This window comes from Anser cygnoides, chromosome 1 (genome assembly GCF_040182565.1).
Source record: "Anser cygnoides isolate HZ-2024a breed goose chromosome 1, Taihu_goose_T2T_genome, whole genome shotgun sequence".
NCBI classification, from domain to species: domain Eukaryota; kingdom Metazoa; phylum Chordata; class Aves; order Anseriformes; family Anatidae; genus Anser; species Anser cygnoides.
The window spans coordinates 96800379-96821800 of NC_089873.1; the positions used below are offsets into that span (position 1 = coordinate 96800379).

The 21422-nt window shown below is 49.6% G+C and overlaps 1 protein-coding gene across 6 annotated transcripts; it reads right to left on the reverse strand.

Moving 5' to 3' along the window:
* Window positions 1–1337: 1337 nt before the first annotated feature.
* On the reverse strand, window positions 1338–15898 carry DRD3 (dopamine receptor D3). 6 transcript variants are annotated; one of them, XM_067003497.1, is made up of 8 exons: window positions 15769–15898; window positions 15075–15340; window positions 13786–14134; window positions 6999–7111; window positions 5628–5770; window positions 4549–4745; window positions 3295–3640; window positions 1338–2665 (listed from the first exon to the last, which is right to left on the reverse strand). In XM_067003497.1, the coding sequence occupies exons 2-8, from the start codon at window positions 15164–15166 to the stop codon at window positions 2469–2471; spliced, it is 1437 nt and encodes a 478-aa protein (XP_066859598.1). In that variant the 5' UTR covers window positions 15167–15340; window positions 15769–15898; the 3' UTR covers window positions 1338–2468. The 6 variants fall into 6 exon arrangements, 5 of the variants coding, with proteins under 5 accessions (XP_066859598.1, XP_066859604.1, XP_066859600.1 ...); XM_067003503.1 differs by having other exon boundaries at window positions 13912–14137; XM_067003499.1 differs by having other exon boundaries at window positions 13846–14137.
* Window positions 15899–21422: the final 5524 nt, after the last annotated feature.

The window sequence follows — 21422 nt, forward strand, 5'->3', positions numbered from 1 at the left end:
CTGTTCCTGGCAGGTTTTGCCAGCTCTCCTTGGTTTACAAACGCTCTTAACTCTCCTGAGCTGCCGTGGAGATGCTTTCTGGTTATGCTGTCTGCCAGCTTGATTACAGAGGGTGTCTAGTAGAGGGGATCTTTGGTATCCTATCCCTGCTGCCTGGTGGAGCACAGCGAGGGTGAGCACAGGCTATGCAGCCCCTTGCTGTGCCTGCAGGTCTGCCAAGACATGCCATCAGTGCAAGGCTCCCACTCTGGGAGTTATTTACAGCCTGCAGCAGGCTCTGAGCTCCCTTTTCCCCTCTGTGAGAAAGGAGGATTTTTTTGCATTCTCCAAAGGTTTTTCTAATGTGAATACCAGTATCTAAATGAAAATCTGTGAAATGGTTCTTCAGCAAAGAAGGCTCCTGTGCTGAGTACAAAAATCTCTGCTCACCTCTCCTCTTCCAGATGCTCTTGGACTGGGGGGAAAACCAGCAAAAATGAAAATGTAGAAAATGAAGGTTAAGAGAAGGTATTTCAGTTACACATTGAGGGAGCGTGGATTATTCTACTGCAAATAACTGGAGCTGGGGCTCCTCCGCTGTCCCTCTGGGTTGCTGGGGAAGGCAGGGGGCCATCAACTCACTGCACCTTCAGTCGCTTCTGCTCCTTGGCCTTTCCTGCAAGGTCAAAAGTAAAGTAAAACTGGGGCATGGAGCTCAAGCAGTGCTTAAGGAAGGGGGAGAGCAATGGTTTTATCACCCCGAATCATCTTGGGGATCACTGCTTGAAGAACAGGCTCAAAATCAAGATCAGACTGAACATGACAACTGAGGGCTTGAAATGGACCCAGTCATCCTTTAAAAGGTCTGCTTGTTTCCACCTTTCTGGCAACTGTGCGTAAAGCGACTGAAACTGGTCCCTGGTGGTCTGTATTATGACAGCATCTTAATGAGAATTACTTGGGCAGCAATCTGTCCGCAGGTTGATTCCCTGGATTTATACCCCCTATATCCTGGGGGATGAGTGCCTCCTGTGCAGTCCAGCACCTTTGAGCCCATGGAAAAAAACTACCACATGCCTGCATAGCTGAAAAACCAATTGACCGTCTTTTCAGAATTCATCTGCTGGAGGTGTTTACAGCAGACATTGATTTCTTTCCCAGTTTCACTAGTGCTTCACCGTGTGAGGCTTGGAAAACCACTTCCCTCCTTTGATCTTCATTAGTGAAATGCAAGCAATAGTAATGACCTCTTGTGGGTGCCTGGGAAGACGATCATTTCATGCAGGGAAGGTGTTAAGAAGGCTGCAGGTGAAAAAAGGCTTATGGCAGGGCTACGTTCACCACAAAGGCACCAAAGCTTCCAGTTAGACACGTGTTTTATTGGGTTACTGCAGTTACAATACAGTACGGAGGGCACCTCCCCGCACAAACAACACATGCTGTCTGCTAGTGTCTCCCCCCCAAACCCCGCAAACAAAAGAAGCAGCTAGAGCTCCGCTATGTGCTCCAGGACAAAGTCTTGGCTTTGTGTTAGGAAAGAGAGGAAGCACTGCCCCGATGGAGGAGCTGTGGCGTAGACAAAGGCAGGGACAACACGCGGTTACACCCAAAGCTGTCGAACAAGTGCGGCTAACAGCGCAGCTAAGCCTAAGCTTGGGAGCGGGAGCTGGAGCCTCGGGTGAGTCACTGGATCCTGCACAGTGAGGGGAAAAGATGGGAGAAACAACGAGACTGTCCCCAGACAGGTTTTGCTGTACAAGAAGAGCATTAGGCTGCCCTGGCACGAGATGATCTGACATGGCCTAGGGCAGGGCTGGTCTGGTGGTCATCTAGGTCTTACTCTGGCCGTGTAAGGCCAGAGTACCTATGACCTGTACCTATGACAGCGCTGCACTTCTCGTGCAATCTGCTGTGACACAGCAAACGGATGACAGCCACCTCTCCACCTGCAGGGAACAGTACAATAAAGGGGATGTTTTGTCTGCATTTAGGGAAATTTTCTCAAGCACTGAAACCGATCCGTTGTTATAGGCAAAACCTTTGATGGACACAACAGCGATGTTACAGTTTCTCCATCAGTGTTCCCTCTCTACGTTTCCTTGCCAAATTTTTGCCCTTGGCTCCTGAATGAAGGGATAAGGATCCTTATCAAAGCGGCCATGTTCTGCCCTCGCCTCAGGGCTGCTGCTCGTGTGCTGGGTGCCTCCAGCAGGCCGAGGCTGTGGTGGTAGGAGGACTCACCATTTCACCTCTGTGTCTTCCTTCCCTACCTCCCCAGCAGTGAGAAGGACTTGTGCTGTTCAAAGCAGAGGCTCTGACAGTTGCTGCACAAAGCCAGCCATGCAGGTGGGGTGGCTCTTGCTCGTCCCACAGCTCAAAAAGCAGGAGGAGGGAAGGGCCCACGCCATGTCCCCAGCCCAGGCCCCAGCTGCGACCTGCAGCCTGGCAGAGGCAGAGGGGCCGAGCACGGCTCAGCGCCAGCCCTGCTGTCAGCAGCAGAGGATCTTGAGGAAGGCTCTGCGGAAGTCGGTGTTGAAGGTGGTGTAGATGATGGGGTTGAGGGCACTGTTGACGTAGCCGAGCCAGGTGCTGGCGCTGTACAGCCCCGGGGGCACGCGGCAGGCCGGGCAGTGGGCGTTGAGGATGTGAATCAAGAAGAAGGGCAGCCAGCAGACTATGAACGCCCCTGAGTTGAGAGAGAGAGAGAAAACAATCCCTGACTTTTGAGAGAAGCAATGACTTGGAAAGAGGCCTGCACCTGTGCACTCTTCCCCCACCCTCTCACTACTTCTGTGCAGCTCAGAGTGCACTTGCCTGCGTTTGGCAAACACTGAAGAAATGTCATGTTTATTCCTGATAGAGAGGGACTTTGCAGGAGCTTGGGCTCCTTAGGGTCAATTATATTAATGAATGGGCCTTTAGATGTGGCCTGGTGACAGTGGCCACAGCTTAGGAGGAAAGACTACTGCCTTAGCTGTTTTAATACGCTGTGATGATGGTTGCATAATTTCCCTGCTAGTAGTGAGTTAATTAGGGGAAGCAGTGTGTCTGCTGATTGTGGCAGGTGGCTCTGGCTCCAGTCTCTTGACTTCCCTGTCGAGCTCTATGAGCTGGTTCCTCTGCTGCTCCTTGCCTGTTTCCCCTTCTGTACCTGGAGTTAAGTGCTGCATATGTGCATTTGGGAACTTAGGATCACTCCAGCTTAATAATAATAATAAATAATAATCAATAACAACAAAAATTTAAAAGTACTGAAAGAAAAGAGAAAGCAAAGGTACCCCTTATGCCGCACTAGACAGAGCTGCTCTCACTCACCCAGGACGATAGCTAGCATCTGTGTAGCCTTCCTCTCCCGAAGCTGGATCAGCCGGGGCTGCTGGTGCGCTAGCTTCAGAGAGCTGATGGTTTTGCCATTGCTGAGCCTCCGCACCTCCAGCCCTGGACTCCTACTCTTTCTCCTCTCTTCCAGCCTGTTGTGCTGTGTAGTCCCTGGTGTCTTGCTGAGGGATGCATCTTGGCAGAAGCTGCGGTACCGCTGGAGGCTGAAGACTGTCAGCAATTTCCTTTTGGTAGACATCTCCTGGCCTGAGCGTTTGAGCGGGAGACAAGGGGAAAAGGTGCCCTGGCATCTGTCTGACAAAGATTTCCTCTCGATGTGTTCCTGCAAAAGAGGATGCCACAGAGGAACTGGGAAACATCCAATCCATTCTCTGGGTCAAAGGATGATGGGGAGAGTTGTAAGCCATCCTTAGCCCCACTCATTTCTTGGGCACTAAGACTATCCTCTGGAGATGGCACAAAATTCAGAGACTGGGACAGGCCTTGGCTTATCAGAGGGCTGGAGCAGGCCCTGACAACTCTCTGCCTCCATCCCACCAAAGAGAAGCATGAGAACAAGAGCTGAAACACCCCCTCTATTAACCTGTCACTTGCATTTTGTGACATCCCTGCTCCCCTCAGCATCCCCACCCTTTTCTAACATGGCTTTGCTCTGAGAAAGTGGGCAAAACAAGTGGGTATGAGTGACCAGGAGATCACTTTCAACCTATTGCGTCAGTTCCCATGGCTGCAGATATTTCATCTAGAAAGGTCAGTGGAACAAATGCTGCATGCACCATGAACATTTTGAACTCTTAAGCCTGCCAGATGAAGAGATTTTTTATTAATAATCTGGGTTATTAAAGTCTGTGAAGCCCTGAGAATGAAACCTCTTAGAGTAGAAATCAATAAATGAAGAAATTAAAATCAATAAATGAAATTAGCCAGACTTCTGCATGGCTGAGAAAGCATGGCTCTGAAGAAACGTTGATATAGGCTGTGCTCTTTTCTAGTTGGCTGGTTCCAGAGGACAGAGATACACATGGGATATCTTCTTTCTAGAGGACTGAAAAAGGGCTTAACTAGAGCTTCTGCCTCTCAAGTATCATGGTGTATGAGTGAGTGACGTGATGAAAAGATGTCATGTCCCTTCCTTATGCTTTCCACTCCACGCTTTGACACTCTGAGGAGAAGAGATAATGCATGCTCTGTTCTTTCTGACAGCTCCTACTGCATTCATGGGGATCTTACTTCGTGTGTACAGCATGGTCTGGTGCTGCCGCTGTGGCTGCCCTGTCGGGTGAGGGTTCGCTTCCTTTGTCTTTGTCTTAGCACGAGGTAAATCCGGACATAGAGCAGCAGGGTCACCATGAAGGGGAGGTAGAAGGACACCAAAGAGGAGTAGATGACGAAAATAGGGTTGGATATGGAACAGACACTGGGATCCCCTGGGGAGGAGAAAGAGAGAGAGAGGAGAGGCTGAGCTGCTTGAATTTATTACAAGAAGGCCCTGATGTGTTGGCAAAGCAGGTCGACTGATGGCTGAGGGACAAGGGCAGTCTAAGGAGAGCAAGTATCTTCAATCTCCGTTGTTGCATATTATACTGTGGCCTACCCACTCACCTAACCCGTGCTTAAAATGGGCTCTGCCTCGGGTCATCCAGCATGACTCAACACACATCTGCTTGTTCTGGCCAACAGCTCTGCCCTCTTCTCTCACCTTTACCCCCAGCTTTCCTCAGAGGATCCTTTCTCCTTTTTCCTTTCTCCCGTTATTCTGGCAGCTTCTGAGCTGTCTAGATGCAGAGGTGTGCACCGCTTGCACCTGTCTGGACCAGGTAGTGAAGGGGAACAGCACTTCCCTCCCCGTGCCCCTTCTCACCTCAGGCACTGCCCAGAGGATGGACGGGGAGCAGAGGACCTCTGCCTGTGGCACAGAGGGAGGAAGGCTCCCCTGCACCTCAGCCTCCATGGAGAATTGGCAAGATGCAGGAAGTCTTATGTGTGTGTTGGAAGTGCTGCATGAATGATTGTTCAGGGGATTTCTAGACCTGGGCACTTTGAAGGGCAGTGACTTGACAGTAAGGCAGGCAGGTCTGTGCTCACAGCAACAGCCACTGTCTGCCGGAGCAAATGGCAAGTTTAGACAAGAGAACATCTGCTCTCCAGCACTGGAGATTTTTGTCACCCTTCATAGGGTGCTTTCCAGTTCCCTAAAATTTCCTGTAACTTGAAAAGCCTGCAGGACTCACATTAAATGACATGGCCATACACAGGGCAGCTCAACTTCCAGCCCCTCCCTACGCACAATTGTTTGGGATGTCATTTACCTGTAGTATTGAAGCCAAAGAGGAGAGGGCACGACACTGCGAATGCCAGCATCCAGACTATCACAATCATAAGAGAGACCCTCCTGCAGGAGCTCTGCCCGGTGTTGTACTGGTACTGCACTGGTTTCACCACTGCGGTGTACCTGCGGACCAAAACAGCTCCAGAAAAAGGAGACGTAAGAATGGCGTGAGGAGAAGGACCAGGTTTGAAAAGGAAGAAGGAAAGCCACATAGGGAATGCGATGGTCGAAGTGGTGAAGAGATGGGAGAGGAAAGGAGGGAAGAGCAGATGATGGGATCAGCAGTTTGTAAAAATGGTGAGCAGGGTATTGCGGGGAGGAACAGAGGAAATCTGAGTTAGTTGGCAGCACTGGGGAGAAACACTCTGCAGATCCGTTAGCATTGTGAAACTACAACATGCGTGGTACCAGATAGACCTAGAAACCTGGGGAAACCTCCCCTCCACCCCCTATGGCTATATGTGAACTGCTGGGAGGGAGCAGACTGTGAAGCAAACACAGCCTGCTACACTCTGTGCCTCAGCTGCCCGCTCTGGTGTTGGCCTTGTGGACAGCCAGATGATTGCCCCCGGGAGTATGCTGGGGACATTTGGGTGCTGGAGTGCCCCTAGGACACAGCTCCACAAGCCTGGGACTTGTGAGGCACAGGAGCCTCAGCTTGAGTATCACCTGGCAGCAGAGCCTAAGTGAAACAGGGAGTCTCCCATGGAGAAACACTAGACTAGTCCATCATTGAGAGCTGCCTCGTGCACTTACCCTTGAACCAGAAGTTACAAAGGTGCAGCGTGTAGTGTTTTCTCCTACCCTCACTGCTCCCCATAAGCAGGAAGTTTAGGTCCTAACTGTACTGCACGTGCCAAGGTCCTGGCTCCCAGCCCTCAGTGTTGCCTACACTAAGCTCAATTTTAAGATGCAGAAAAAGATGGTAAGGCTGAAGATTATGCAGCAATTATCTTCTTCCCTCCATGTGTATATGACAACACTTTTTTTTTGTGATTTTTTTTCTGAGCAGGCTCTCTAGGGGGCAAAACCCTCTTTGATACTCAGTGGGAATTTGATGACAGATTCTGGTTTCTACCTTCAAAAAGGATGAGGATGTAGCTGACTACCAACTGGTGTTGTTTAATTGCTTGTCTCTCTCTACTCTTTTCTTAAGCACGGACATCTTCTAGCATGTGGTGGGCAAAGCCACATTAACAGCAGTAGTGGCAGTGATAGACCTGCAGGAAAGTGTATGTTCATGAAGACACTGGCACTGCCTGTGCCAACACCACGTCCTTGTCCCTTCCATGGTCGGGTATGGGGCCTACCCCACCCTCAGACTATTCCCCTGTATGTGCTTGGCACTCACCTGTCAATGCTGATAGCGCAGAGGTTTAAAATGCTGGCCGTGCACATCATGACATCCATGGTGACGAAGATATCGCAACAGATGCGGCTGAAAGTCCAGACTCCCCCGGTCACCTGCATCAGCAATCACAAAGCCGTCAGCCTTGCTCTGCAAGGAGTCCTAATAGATTATGTATAAGGAGGTGCTCTCCTTCAAGTATCTCAACAGCTAGATGAATTCATATTCACTGTGATGTGCAGAGGGAAAGTGAGGCATCTGTATTGTATTCAAGATAATACAGGGGTCGGTCACAGGGAATCCAGGAGCTGCACCTCAATTTCACTCTTTTTCTGACTCTTACAGAGGTACGCAGGATGAAGAAATAGACAGCAGCTATCCATTTCCTTAAGGTCTAGCATGATAAATTGAATTAAATATGATATCACTGTATACATCCTTTGATTAAGGATTATCTGACAAAATCTAAAGGCTAAAGGTGCTTCTCAGCTTAGCTGCTGGAGTTCTCTTGCAGGCAGCGAGCTGGAAAAGTGCTGCAAATTTTATGCATTTATGCATGAAACAGTGACCTGAGACCCGAGGCTTCTCCAGAACTTCATTTGGATTCTTATCTCAGTTACAGATTTTGATTATCAGATCTGAATGAGAACTCACAAGCTATTCAGATAAAGGGTTTTGGGTTGCTATCATGTCTAGCTTTTGTTCTGGTTGTTTTGAATTTTTAATCTCAAGTGTGCAATCATGAAAACTTAGCTGTGGCCAATCTTCGTGATGGAGGAACACATTTTTGGCCCAGCCATCGAGTTCTTGACAATGACCTTTCCAGCTGACAGCAGTATGCTCCAAGCACCGTGTGGCACTGTTGTGAATGGGCCAGCTCTGCTTGAGGCGGGGATGATGGCCTGGCCCCGGGCAAGTTGGTCGGCCTCAGCACCTGCTCCTTGTAGGAGGTGAACAAGAAGGCAGCCTGCCCTCCAAGAGATAAGCCCGATGGAGGAATACAGCAAGCTAAGTTAATGCCATGCTGGTTGAAGTGGGGTAGGAGAGAAAGAGGAAGAAAGTCCTTCCTCTAAGATAGCAGTGCTGTCTGCCTTGTGTGGGAGGCCTGGAGTTTAGCCTCCACCCCTGCAGATCCTGCTGGTTCAGCTGGATCCTGGGAAGCTGTCGGGAACTGACACCAGTTCCTGGTCTCTCTGCTTATGTTCAGATTACACCCGGGGTACTGCATCAGGTTTTGGGGCCCAGCATGGGAAACACATCAATAAACTGGAGTGAGCCCAGCAGTGGGCCAACAAGATGGTCCCTAGGGGCTGAAGCACCTGTCTTGTGAGGGGAAGCTAGGGGAACAGGGCTCGTTCAGCCTGGAGAAGAGGTGGCTTTGTGTCCCCAGTACCTAGTGGGAGGTCACTGAGAGGGCTGGAGCCAGGTTACTGAGAAGGTGGAGCCAAGCTTTTCACAGCAGTGCGTGGTGGAAGTATGAGAGACAACGGGCATTGAAAGAAGAGAGGTTCACACTGGTTATGACAATCAACCCAGTCTGACCTCATGGCTGATCAGCTTCAGGCAGGGCATTGGACTGGAGACCTCCTGAGGACCCTTTCTGCCAGAATTATCCTGTGATCCTGTGAACATGTTCCAGCTACCTACCTAGCTGGCTTCTGGGGCCATGCAGCATAGTGAAGAGATGATGAGGCATGAGCATTGTAACAACTTCTTATAACTCATTTCCCCTCAAGGGGGTATGTGCTGGTATGCTCCTCCTTAACCCTCAGCTCCCTGAGCTCCAGCACCGATCCATTCCCTTAGCTTAGGTCATTTACTGTGTCCTACCTGTCCTAAGACAAGAGCTAGGCATTTGAAAATACTCATACCAGGACAGGCTGGAGATGGTACCACAAGCAAGCTTTAGTCCTATGGCAGTGGGCCAACTCTATAGCAAGTGTCAGTGCCTGGGAAGGACGCAGCTCACCATAGAGAGAGGCAGCACTGATGTGCTTGTATAAACACAGAATTAGCTCTGTATGGATTCTTTTCAGGCTTGTTTAACAAATAATCCTGAGGAATTTAAATGTTTTTTGATTGTTTCTCTGCCAGCATTCCTACACAGGGGCACCAAAATTTCCTGAGGTGAGCTGTCTCCAGGATATTCTCTGCTGGACCCAGCTGCTGTATGTCAGAAGTCAGGTACCAAACCAAGCAGTTGCCCATTAGATCACCTAACACTGAATGGATGCATGGGAGAGAAGTAGAAATAGGCCTGCAAAATGAAGAAAGGAACTGTGCTTTCATCTTGAGATTTTGGGGCTCCTTTGTTTTCTTTAAAAAAAAAAAAAAGTCAAGAGAGAGAAAAACAAACAAACAAAAAAAACAACTTAGAGATTTTCTGCACAATTAGGTGGGCTACAAGATGTACAAACTGAAGGCTGCCCTTCTGAAATTAGGGACTTGAACAGATTCAGTTTTTAAAGAAATCCCACACCATTTGTGTTTAGTTGCAGATTTTGAGACCTGCTTGCCCACCTCATAATACCCCAAAATTATAAATGCTGGAAACCTTTGCAGTGGGACCCAGTAAGGTTTTTTTTTTTTTTTTGTAGTCTGGGGTATAACAAAATGCAGTGTGTACGTGTGATCTGTGGAGTCTGAAGAATATGTCACCAGGAACTGCTGCCAGGTGTTTGCAAGGAAGCCAGCAGCTGCTAACCCAGCAGATGTGCAAGCACTTAACTGAGGGAGTTTCCAAGGTCCTGAGTGTGTTTGAATGTGAAGCCTAAGGAGAAGCTCCGGGAATGTATGCCATTAAAACTGAAGAAGGTGCTGGTGGGAATGGCCCTGACGTGAACCCTCTCAGGATGATGCATTCAGATCATGCCACCTGTATGCTAAGCTGTAGCTTGCATTGAGGCGATGCTTGGCAGATCAAAATGCTGGGCTTAAAACCCATCCTCACTTCATCAGTCAGAGCTTCTAAAATGAGGGGCAGCCCTGTGGAAGTCAGTGAAGTAGTTAGTGTTTACATGCAGGATAATACAGAATTAATTCCAGAATTTAACAATGAAGAGAGCCCTTTTATTACAGGCCTTGTTCACAATTTTTTAATTCTATTTCTGCACTTTATTTTCTTGCTCTGTTCTGCTCATCTTTGTTACAGAAGCTATAGCTTGCCAGTGTGCATTTCTGGTTTTCATGTGCTGGCAAGGTATCTATTCTTTATCCCTCTGGTGCCTTTTATCCAGGAATCTCAAAGCACATCACAGGTATTAATTGAATGTCTCCTCACAACTGCCTGGGTGAGGTGGATGGTCAAATATTATTCTTCTCTTACGATGATGAGAGCAAACCACAGAGAGATGAGCTGATACAATCTCTCATTACCACTCAGTGTGTGTGCAGCAGAACTGAGAACAGAGTCCAGGATGAAATCCTGGTTCTGTCAAAGATGATGCTAAAGCTCCCTATAGACCATTCAGGTCAGGTTCTCACCCCGGCTTGCTCAATGACCAGTCTGCATTATCCACAAAGCTACAGTATTGCTATTTTTAACTTTCCAACACTTTAGGAAGGCTTCCAATCTAAAAACCATCATCGTGCATTCATAACTTTCATAAATCTGTCATTCTCCTGAATCCTTAAAAATAAACAAATTAATCTCTGTAAATCATATTTATGTAACAATGCATGGCTAGCAATGACTAAAGTATGAGCAGGTACGTAAGCAGCTGTGCATTTAAGCATGCTCACTTGAGTTTTGTGTTTAAGAGAAAGTTCTTCTTGGGGCTGCAATTAGCTCCCTGCAGCTGTGAAATCACTGCTTATGCTTTTGCATGGACAGAGCAACCAAAAGCATGCAAGCGGACAGGCCAGCCGACAAGTGGGAAACTGCTGAGCTGCAGTAACTCATCTTTTTGTCCTCCCTTTGATGGTAGTCTGGTGAGCTCCTTGAATGCCAAGAGCAGTTGCAGGTCTCACCGCTCCGTTGTGAGAGCCACAGACACTGGACATCAGTGACAATCACCTTTTGAAGCCTTTTTTTCCTTTTTAGAGTTAGAACTGGATGTTACGAGAAGCCCAAGAAAGATGTTACAGGTCATGCTGCTGCATGTTCTCCTCCATTTGCGTGCTGACCGTAAGGCATGACGGTATCGATGCCATCAGACTCCATAGCCCCAGAGGTCAGTAAAGAATTAGGGAAGCAGCACTGCTATATTAGTCCTACCTGTTGACCCCAGACGATTGCTAGGCACTGTGCAGAATAGCGATTTTGTGCCAGAAACTTCATTAGCTGGAGATGAGGATTTTGAGGTTATAAAATGTTCCTATTGTTGCTCTGTCACAGCCTTCCCAAAAGACTTCTCAGAACGAGACAGATCTAGGCTGCCTGACAGATAAAAAGGCAAATTTCATGGAGAAGGTCCAGACCACAGATGGCTCTTAAAATTGAGTGTAAAGCACATAAAGTTCACAAGTGACAGTTAAATCTGAGGGATTCATCTACCTTTAGCTTCCCCATAAATAATGGCCAGGTTTCAGATGTTTGGTTTGGCAAATGCTCAGCAGATGTACAGGTATTGTATGTGGTTTCAGGGACTGAATGATCTCTTGGCAATTTCCAGGCCCAGAGTGTACTGAAGCATGATGCAATTTCTGCTTCATCTGTAGCGCTGTTGATTCCATAAACAGTGACAAATATCTAAACAACTCTGGAGTTTTTTTCAACTTTTTTTATTTTTATTTTATTTTATTTTATTTTTTAATCTTAGTGTTTCTAGAGTCTTAAGGCCTAGTTATCTAGAGGGTACTATGTAATGCTGGGAGTGGTAGATTGGATTTGTGATGTGTGTAGGTCCTTCTCCCTTTTGTTTGGGTAACTTCTGCAGTCTCTTGGATCAGTTACTTTGATTCTCCAAGCTCCGGAGTGGAAAATGAATCTTGAATGGGCCTGCAAACACAACGAGGGAATGGACCTGCCATTGTGATTGCAAACAGTGCCCACAATACCGCCGGGGGGCAGAGGCTGCTCCACAGATGTGCCCCAGTGCCACCCTTTCCACAGTGATAGTGAGTAGTAAATCTTTTCCTAACGAAAAGCACATTGTGATTTCATTAGAGACTGGAATTATGCTTGAGGTGATGGAATATTCCTGTACGAGCAGTCTGAAATAAAAATTGCCTTTTAGTAATACTTTTAGTTATAAGCAAAATGGAGTGTCTAATTCTGTTCTGCTGGGATGGCTTCCCCTTCCCTCCTGCCCCTTATTCCTTGTTTTTTATCTTTCTTTCCACACAAATTAGTCTAAATGTCGCTACTAACTTCATCAGGAACATGATCACACAAGCAGCATCATGTTGCTCGCTTTGTTCTTTCATTCCACAGAGATGCTCTACATAAATAATTACCCATCAATGCCCTTGTACACAGAGCAGACACTTAATTTCTTTTAATTGTAGTCTTGCTGAGACTGCATTGGACACAGTTTGGAACAGTGGCTTGGATTGACATAAGGGAAACACCTGTGCCAAAGCCTAGAGCCATGCTGGCTACTGAACATGTTCTGGTGGCAGTGTTGGTCACTGCCACCTTGCACGCGCATAGCAGGTCTGGCATTTGCTGGAGTTGTCCCGTATCGTCCTACTTTCTATTCGTGCACTGCACAGTCCACACGCACAAGTCAAAATCCCTCTCTGCTGCTGCTCTGCTTTGTGGGAAGGAGGTCAGCCAACGGTGGCGAGCTGTCAGCAGAATACTTTACTCACCCTCCAGCCTGATCTCACCTTGCCCCTTAGAGAAAGAGCACGAGGATTCAGAGAGGTCACAGCTCAGAGGTTTGTTCTGTCTCTGTTAGCATGGGAACAGGGCTAACAGGGCGCAGCTGAAAGCTTATGGCTCATAGGCATTCACTCTTAATTTTCCTAGCTCTACCAATTTACTTGAATAAGCATAAAAATGCTAAAGAGAACAGATAAAAATGCCAGCTGTAGCATGCACTCCTGTATTTACTGTAGCAAAAATGTTTGCCCTGGGAGTGGCTTCAGTAATTCAGGATTTTGCCGCAGTGTGGGGGGGATTTGGAGTCCATCCTTGCTGCCCTATATCTGATGGTGCTGCTCATACCATGCACCGTCATGCCAATATAGGTTTACACCAGCCCAATGTGCAAAGATCAGGGAAATGGAGAAAAAGACCCTGAGGGCTTGACAAATCCTTTGAATTTATTGTGAGAATGCTCACTTAAAGAGATTTTGGAGCACGCTCTTTGGCTTCATCTCTTTGTCAGCCTACTTGGGGAATGTTGCTTGGAGCTGACCTAACATCATGGACATTAAGGCTCTTAAACTCCACAGGAGATGAGGGCTCGACCGCCTTCACTCGTTTTCTGGCCAGCAGGCAGGGATTGACCTGGACTCCAAGAAGAGTTGCTGCAAGACATTTCCACCCCCCTTCTTCCCCCTGCCATTCCCGAGACATCATGGTGCTCACTGGCAACCCTCCTGGCTGACGGAGTCAGCTCCAAGGATGCTCAGATGAAAGCGGCGTCAGCACGTCAGGGGCCACAGCCTACACTTCCGGCTGCAGCCCAGCTGCTGCTCGAGCTCAAAGAGGTTGGAAGAGCGAGGCTCAGCATGTCTGCTGGCAGGTGGAGCTGTGGTGTGTTTGTCTGGCTTGTGTCCGGCCCACCAGGACCACCTGTGTGACGCTGTGGGCTGCCACACACCCCACAAATGCTCTGGAGCTGGCTGGGGGGCTGAAACGTGAAGGGGCTTTATCAATACCAGACAGAGCTGGCCTAACCTGAGCGCACGCACTCGTACTGCGGTTCAGCTCTGCTGGTCTTTCCTCCGACGCACTCACCTCCAGGTACACCACCCACGGCATCACCAAAGTAGCCACCAGCAAGTCCGCCACCGCCAGGCTTACCACAAGGTAGTTTGTGGTGGTTTGCAGGGCACGCTCCCTCAGCACGGCTAGGCAGACCAGCACGTTCCCGAAGATGATGGCCAAGATCAGGAGGCAGTAGCAGAGGGCGTAGTAGGCGTGTGAGCGCGGCAGGCCCGGCTCTGTCGTGTTACCTGCCCCACAGGGAACGGCGTCGGTGCTGTTAAGATGGCCGCCGGTTCCTGTGAAGAGCGCCATGGGGATGCTGCTGCAAAGAGAAGAAGACGACTGAAAATTGATGCTTTTAGTAACTCTGGAGAATGGTAGCCTTTTGTAGATGGCATACGTCTTTCATATTTCACTCGTGGCGCTACCTCGAGCCAAATCTAGAGGTCTTTATTCTGCTCATATGAAGGCGGAGCTTGGTTTTAAAGTCTTGCTTGTCCGGTTTGGTTTTCACTGAACCTAAGCCAAAAGAAGAATGCCAGGTTTCACCTGCTGTGTGCATCTGAACGGTGCATCTCACCAGCCAATGCAGCTGTAAGGACAGGGGCAAGGGTTTTGGGAAGAGAGTACCCTCCCTCTTCCCTCATCAAAAATCTCTTTAGGATCTTCATGCAGTCAAGTGCTCAGCAGCCTGGCAGAGAGATCGCACCTGCGCTTCTCGAGCAGGCTCTTGAACCCTGGCTGCCTTGCAGCGAGCACCACTGGCTGAATTACTCTTTTCCTGCAACGTGCTCCTGTCCCAGGCCTTCTGTTCAAATAATGCTCCGCTTCAACCCTGCCTAGCTTGCCAAAGCTCAACTGTCAGCGCAGCCCCCATTTTATCCATATTGTGCTCCGTGTTTGCCATGCCTGGCTGGAAGATACGCTTCCTGTGCTGAAGAGCAAATCGACTTGTCATTTGGGACGAAATAATGGAAGGGTGCATGCAGCAGACTCTACATTTCTCTTTCTTACAATGGGTTTGTGATTGTGCCCAGGAACCTACCCAATCTTGATTTAGAAGGAGGCTGATTTTTTCCAGGTACATGAAGGCTGCCATCCCAGGGTTGTTCTCTGACATTTAATCCCTTTTATCTGATTTATTTTTTTTTGGCTAATGCTCCCATCGCTAAACTCATCCTCGGCTTGACAAGTACTAGAGGCAAGGACAGAACATTGCAAAGAAGGCGCTATAAATATTCTTCCTTGCTCCACCTTACCCGCTCAAGAGGAGCATCCGTGATGCGACGCACACGCTGCTGGCGGAGTAGCTGTGCAGGAGGTGTGAATTGCTCCAGCCCCATGCACACATGCATCCTGATGCCAAACTGCCCCTGCTGGCTTGGAGTCAGGCGAGGGCAAGGGCTGAATGAGGTGGAAGCCGTCCCGCAAACACGGATCCCTTAGGAGAGGGGTGAAACAACCTCTTACAGATGTGTTTTGCTTGGAAGACGCAGCGCTTGTCTCTCCTCTCTCTTTCTTCCACCTGCCCCCGACAAAAAGTTAAGGCTCCCACTGGCCCCGAAGAACTCCCCGTGCAGCCAGGGCTGCTGCCGAGCCCAGGACCGCTGCTGCACAAAGCACCCCGGCCCCAACCACCCATCTTGCTCATTTCGCAGCGCCCCTCTACACCGACACAACTCCGGGAAACCCGCACCCTGTGGGGCCGCGTTGGTAAAACCCCCAAACCCCCTGCCCTAAGCAGCCGCCCGCCTCGCAAGCAAAGCCAAAGCCTCCCCCAGCCGTGCCCCACAATTTCCTCGGGGTCCCCCCGGCTCCTGCCCCCCGGCCGCCCTCTCTGCCCTCCCCAGCCCCCGGGATCTGACCCCATCCTCCTGCCCCGCCGTGGGGGGGATCGAGGGGGTCGGGGTCGGGGGTCTGAGGGGCAGGGGGCCAGCAGCGATCGACACTTACCCCCCGACCGCCGGGCCCCGGCGCCGCCGCCGAGCGGGGCTCGGTCTCGGTGCCGCCCCCTCCCCGCCCCGGCCCGGCCCCGGGGGCGGGCGGGGACCCGCGGTGGCCGGGGAGGGGGAGAGGGGCGGTGGGGGGTGGGGGGGGCGGCGAGGCTTGAAAAGATGTGGTGATTTTAAAGAAGAAAAAGAAGGAAAAAAAGATGTATATAAAGCGGAGGAGAGAGGGTTTTTACAAGGGGAGGGAGTTGCAGAAGTCATAAATCATAGGATCATAGAACCACTACGGCTGGAAAAGACCTCCAGGATCATCTGGTCCAACCATCCCCCTACCACCCACCAATGTCACCCACTAAACCATGTCCCTAAGCACCAGGTCCAGCCTTTCCTAGAACACCCCCAAGGACGGTGACGCAACCACCTCCCTGGGCAACCCGTTCCAATGCTTGACTGCTCTTTCTGAGAAGAAATGTCTCCTCATTTGCAACCTAAACCTCCCCTGGTGCAACTTGAGGCCATTCCCTCTAGTCCTATTGCTGGTTATCTGTGAGAAGAGGCCGATCCCCAGCTCCCCACACCTTTCAGGTAGCTGTAGAGGGCAATGAGGTCTCCCCTGAGCCTCCTCTTCTCCAGACTAAACAACCCCAGCTCCCTCAGCCACTCCTCAAAGGACTTGTGGTCCAGGCCCTTCAACAGCCTCGTAGCCCTTCTCTGGACATGCTCCAGGGCCTCGATGTCCTTCTTCTAGTGAGGGGCCCAAAGCTGAACACAGCACTCAAGGTGCGGCCTCACCAGAGCAGAGTACAGGGGGACGATCACCTCCCTGGTCCTGCTGGCCACGCTATTCTTGATACAAGCCATGATGCCGTTGGCCTTCTTGGCCACCTGGGCACACTGCTGGCTTGTGTTCAGGCGAGCGTCAACCAACACCCCCAGATCCTTTTCCTCTGCACAGCTTTCCAGCCACTCTGCCCCAAGCCTGTAGCATTGCATGGGGTTGTTGTGACTAAAATGCAGGACCTGTCACCTAGCCATGTTGAACCTCATCCCATTGGCCTCTGCCCATCAATCCAACCTGTCCAGGTCGGATCATAAATGAGCTGCCTTAAACCTGGGGAGGTGGAGAGCAAAGGGGGAGAAAACTGAGAGGGAGCACGGTGTTGGGGAAGTGACCTGAGTAAAACCACTGCCCTGAGATGCGGCTCCCCAGAGGCCTGAGACAGGGTCTGCAGGGCTGCGTGCGCCCTGGCACTGTGGTCCTGGGTAGGCTCTGCAGCCACAAGTGACCCTGATGGGGCTGGGCTTCCCAGCCTATTGGGGATGGGCTTCATGTGCCTGCTGGGCAGGGTGGCCACTGGGCAGGTGGGCGAGAAGGTGAGGAGATGAGCTACCTCAGCAAGCTTGCCTTGGGATGGTGCTGCCTGGATTGCCTCTCCTGGTAGCAAATTCCCCCAGATAATCTCTTCGTAGGTAAGGGTGGTAGGAGGGGAAAGCGCTGTGGAGAACGCTTGTCCACATCAGATGTGGGTGATGTGAGAAGATTGGCTTCAGCCTGGCCAGGGGATGTAGAGGGTGAAATGCCCATACTGAGCTCAATGCCTGTAAGCTTGTGCCCAGCCTTGCCCTGGGACAGGTCAGGGGATGGTACTGGGTGACTCTGATGAGCTCCCACCGGGTATCTACAGGTGCCACATTCGCAGATGTCCTTGGTGGAGGGTTTGGCTGTCAAGCTACAGAGCAAAAGATCCATGAAGGGCTCCCTGGGGAGCTCCTGGAGTGTGACCCATGAGCTTGAATGTGTCCGACTAACTTGAGCTGTTGTCTGTCCCATACTGCCCACCTTCAGGGAGATGCATTTGCTAACTGTGCATGGAGTAGATAAGCAAAGGGGGGAAGCCCTCCAGCCCCCCCTGCAGAGGCATTTTAGCTGTGAGCTTGGAAAGAGTCCCACACGCCCACACAACTGTGCTTCGAACGGGAGGGAAAGCGCACGGCGGTGCTCGTTCTGTGTAGCGAGGTCTGTGGGAGTTGCAGGCTGGGTGTGAAATGGCCGGAGAATGCAGCTCCTGGCAGTGGGTCCGACAGCTGCAGGGTGCTGGAGGCGGTGCAGCATAATTTTAACACTCTAAAGCACAGTTTGTATGCCATTCCTTAAGGACTGAGGCCAGCAAAGTGTTTGCATCGGCTGCAGGACACCAGTCCACAATTTGCTGTATTCACGTTATCTATCCCATGTAATGGATAACCAAGAATCAATAAAGAGACATCTCCTGGCACCTGTCGCCCTCCTCTGAGACAGGGAGGTTTCCTGTTTTTCACCAGGAGGAAACCCAGGGCTTTACCCACCAGCACATTGCTGTTCTCCTCCAGATCTCCACCTGGCAGAGACTCAGCACTGACGCCTTCCCCAGCTCCTTTCCTCTTGTGTTGGTGGAGCCCTGGCGCCCCCTCTCCTGGGAACATCCTTACTCCTTAATCCATGTCCTCACCACTGAGATGCCCACTGCGTCTGCCTTTACCCTCCTCTGCTCCTGCCTATCTCTTTTCCTAATATTACTCTGTCTTGATTAAAAAAAAAATCCCATTGAACTTGTTGCTGCTCTGTTTAAACTCTTTCTCAGGGGTGTACCTCCATCACGGGGTGGCTCTGTTCATGCCCCTGGTTTCCCTGAGCCTGGGAGCAATTTGAGGCAGGGACTTAATGACTTTCTTGTGTTTGCTCTACAGCAGCAATCTAGTGGAGCAAAATAATAATCCATGTGATCATTTAATTTAGATTAGATTGTACCACATGCAGAGGCATGGCTGAGTTAAAATCACATCGGCAATCTTGATTGTGATATTTGCAGGGATTTTTTATTATTTTTTTTTTAACTTTATAACTTCTTTAATGCAGTGTTTAGTGGAAACCCTCTCAAACCCTCTACCCTATAAAAAGCCCTGAGCAGCCTGGTCTAACCGTGTGCCTGAGCCTGCTTGGAGCAGGAGGTTGAGCTAGAGACCTCCTGGGGTCCCTTCCCACCTCTGTTCTCCTATGTGGCCATGGAAATACCTTTGCCCTCTGGATGTAGAACTAACAGAGCTTTCCTGGGCGGCAGAAGATGCAAACTTCTGATGAAACTTTAGCTTGTACCCACACCACCTAAGCCAGACCTGCCTATTCAGCCTTGGCTGCTGTTGCAACAACTACCAAAGTGGAAGGCAGGCAGCTTCAGGATAACGTTTGCACAGCAGCTTGCAAAACCAGTGCAGGCTCCTTGGAGAAATGGAGGGAAACTACCACAGCTCATGTTGAATAGGATTCACAGGAGATTCAGATCCTGCTGATGTCCATTCCTTTCTGCTCTCCCTTTACTTTCCCTGTTCCCTGCTCTGGCAGTCTGGACTGAGGGGCTACATCCCAAATCTTCACAGCATGGAGCAATGTGAGGTTATCTGGCCAGGAATGATTTTCATAGAAATCATACCTGCAAATGGTTTTATACAGCAAAATAGTATTATGACAAGAGGAGGATTCAGGGGACTGGGAAGGTAAGGTTAAAGCAGTAGGACATGGGGTAGACAGGAGGAAAAATGCACATGCAAGAAAAGGGACATCAGTGTTCAAAAATGCTGTTCTGGTCTTCAGGGAAAGCTGTTCATGTTCTCATGATCAGAGGCTGAGGAGCTGAGAGGCTGAACCTCCCTCCTGCCCCAGAAAATGAATGTTTCTGGTCCACTATGGAATAAGCTGCTGGAGCTCCTTCCACATTCTTCTGTGAGGCATGCTCTTCCAACAGCCAGGGCTGCCAAGGCATCTGATAAAGCAGCCCTCACTCTAAGGCAGATTGGTTTCTGCTGAATACCCTATGTGAAACCACACTCGTAGGCAGGGAGGAGTGCTGTTTGCCCTGGGGGGGCAGTGTCCCATTCTCCATGGGAAGGTTCTCCATAGCTGATGGAGCAAAGTCCAGTCAGAAGCAGGATGGATTAAGTTGCTCCTTTCGAGCTTGAGGAGGGGTCCCATGAGCCAAACCAAATGCCAACCTGCAGGTGCTCCTCAGGTTGGTCTCCTTCCCTCTTCCATCCCTCCCCTCCACCTCAGACTGATGCTTTCCTTAGCAGAGAGCTCATGCAAGCATCCTGAACTGCTTGCAGTCCTCTTCTTCCTGCCCACCTCTTCCATCCTAAAGACCAATGAGGCTTGAAAACTTCTGAGCCACTTTGACTTAAAAGCACTAAGACCACTGAACTGAGGCAAGACCTACAAAATTACAGCCCAAGGGGTGAGACGAGAAGAAATTAGACTGTGTTCTGGAAAGCATTACAGCTTTCAAGGGTGAGATTGCACCTCAAATATTGTGCTCAGTTTTGGGGCCCTCACTACGAGAAGGATATTGAATTGCTCGAGTGTGTGCAGAGAAGAGCAACGAAGCTGATTAAATGATCAGAAAATATTGAGGAATAGGGAACTGGGTTTGTTTAGTCTGAAGAGAAGGAGGCCGGGGCGGATACTTCATCCACAACTACCTGAAAGAAGGTTACAGCGAGGAGGGTGTCCATCTCTTTTCTCAAGTAGCTAGTGATAGGACACGAAGAAATGGCCTCAATTTGCACCAGAGGAGGTTTAGCTTGGATATCAGGAATAATTTTTCCTGATATTTTTTCTCTTTTCTACCTTTTCTCTCCCTCAAATACCTGCTCTGAGTCCCATTCCTCTGCCTACCTCACCAAAACCTGCTTTATTTACAGTTTCTTTTGAACTTTTCAATGCAAACTTCTGTTCTGGACTCTCCGCTGGGACAGAAAATGGCGAGACTTACTGCTGCCTCTCTTTTTTCTACTCTGTATCCCTGAAGGGCACTAGAAGACAAGGAGCAGTTTAAGGTGTCATTTCTAGCTGCATCTTCCTATTTTGCTGCTGTTTGCATGCTGCTCAGGTCTTGAAATCTTGCATTAAGTGTTTTTTCCTGAAGGAGCAAATAGCAGCTTAATCAGAATCATCTGCAGGGCACTTGCATTCACACAATCTTTATGCAGCTATGGGGTAATTTACTTATTTCTGTTAAACCAAGCCTCTGAGAAAAGATGATAGAAATGAGGAGATGGAGTGTGCGCTTGGGTTTGACTTCAGGGCTGTTTTCTCCCCAGACTCAGCTGTGGGCACAGGTCTATGAGTGTGGTGGAGCAGTGCTATTGCCACACCACAGCTCTGGGCAGCTGCAGGGTGGATGTTCCCAAAGTTGTCATGATGGCAGCTAATGACAAGGAATAAAAAGGAGTTTTTTGGGGGGAAATGGTATCTTATCTTGGAAAATGCCTTCTGAACGTCCCATGCATTAAAGCAAGCCCTGGAGCAGGGCTGTAGGGACTGGCCACAATGTTATGGGAGCTATCAGCGTGGATTTGATCCCTCTTGGTGTCCCCCTGACTTTTTTTTCTGAATCCAGATGATGCAAAAGGCAAAAAATCTAATCCGCCTCTTGGTAGCAATGGTATGGTGTGGCAGTGAGTCATACAGGATAATTACAGTGTTTAAAAAAACAAACTATCAATGCCTAGTGCCTTTTAATTTCAACAAATATCTTCTTGTGAGGGGAGATTAATGATACCTAATATCCTCACACAGATTCTCTCTCAGGAATGGGATCTGCATGCACATCTCTTAAGAGATCATCC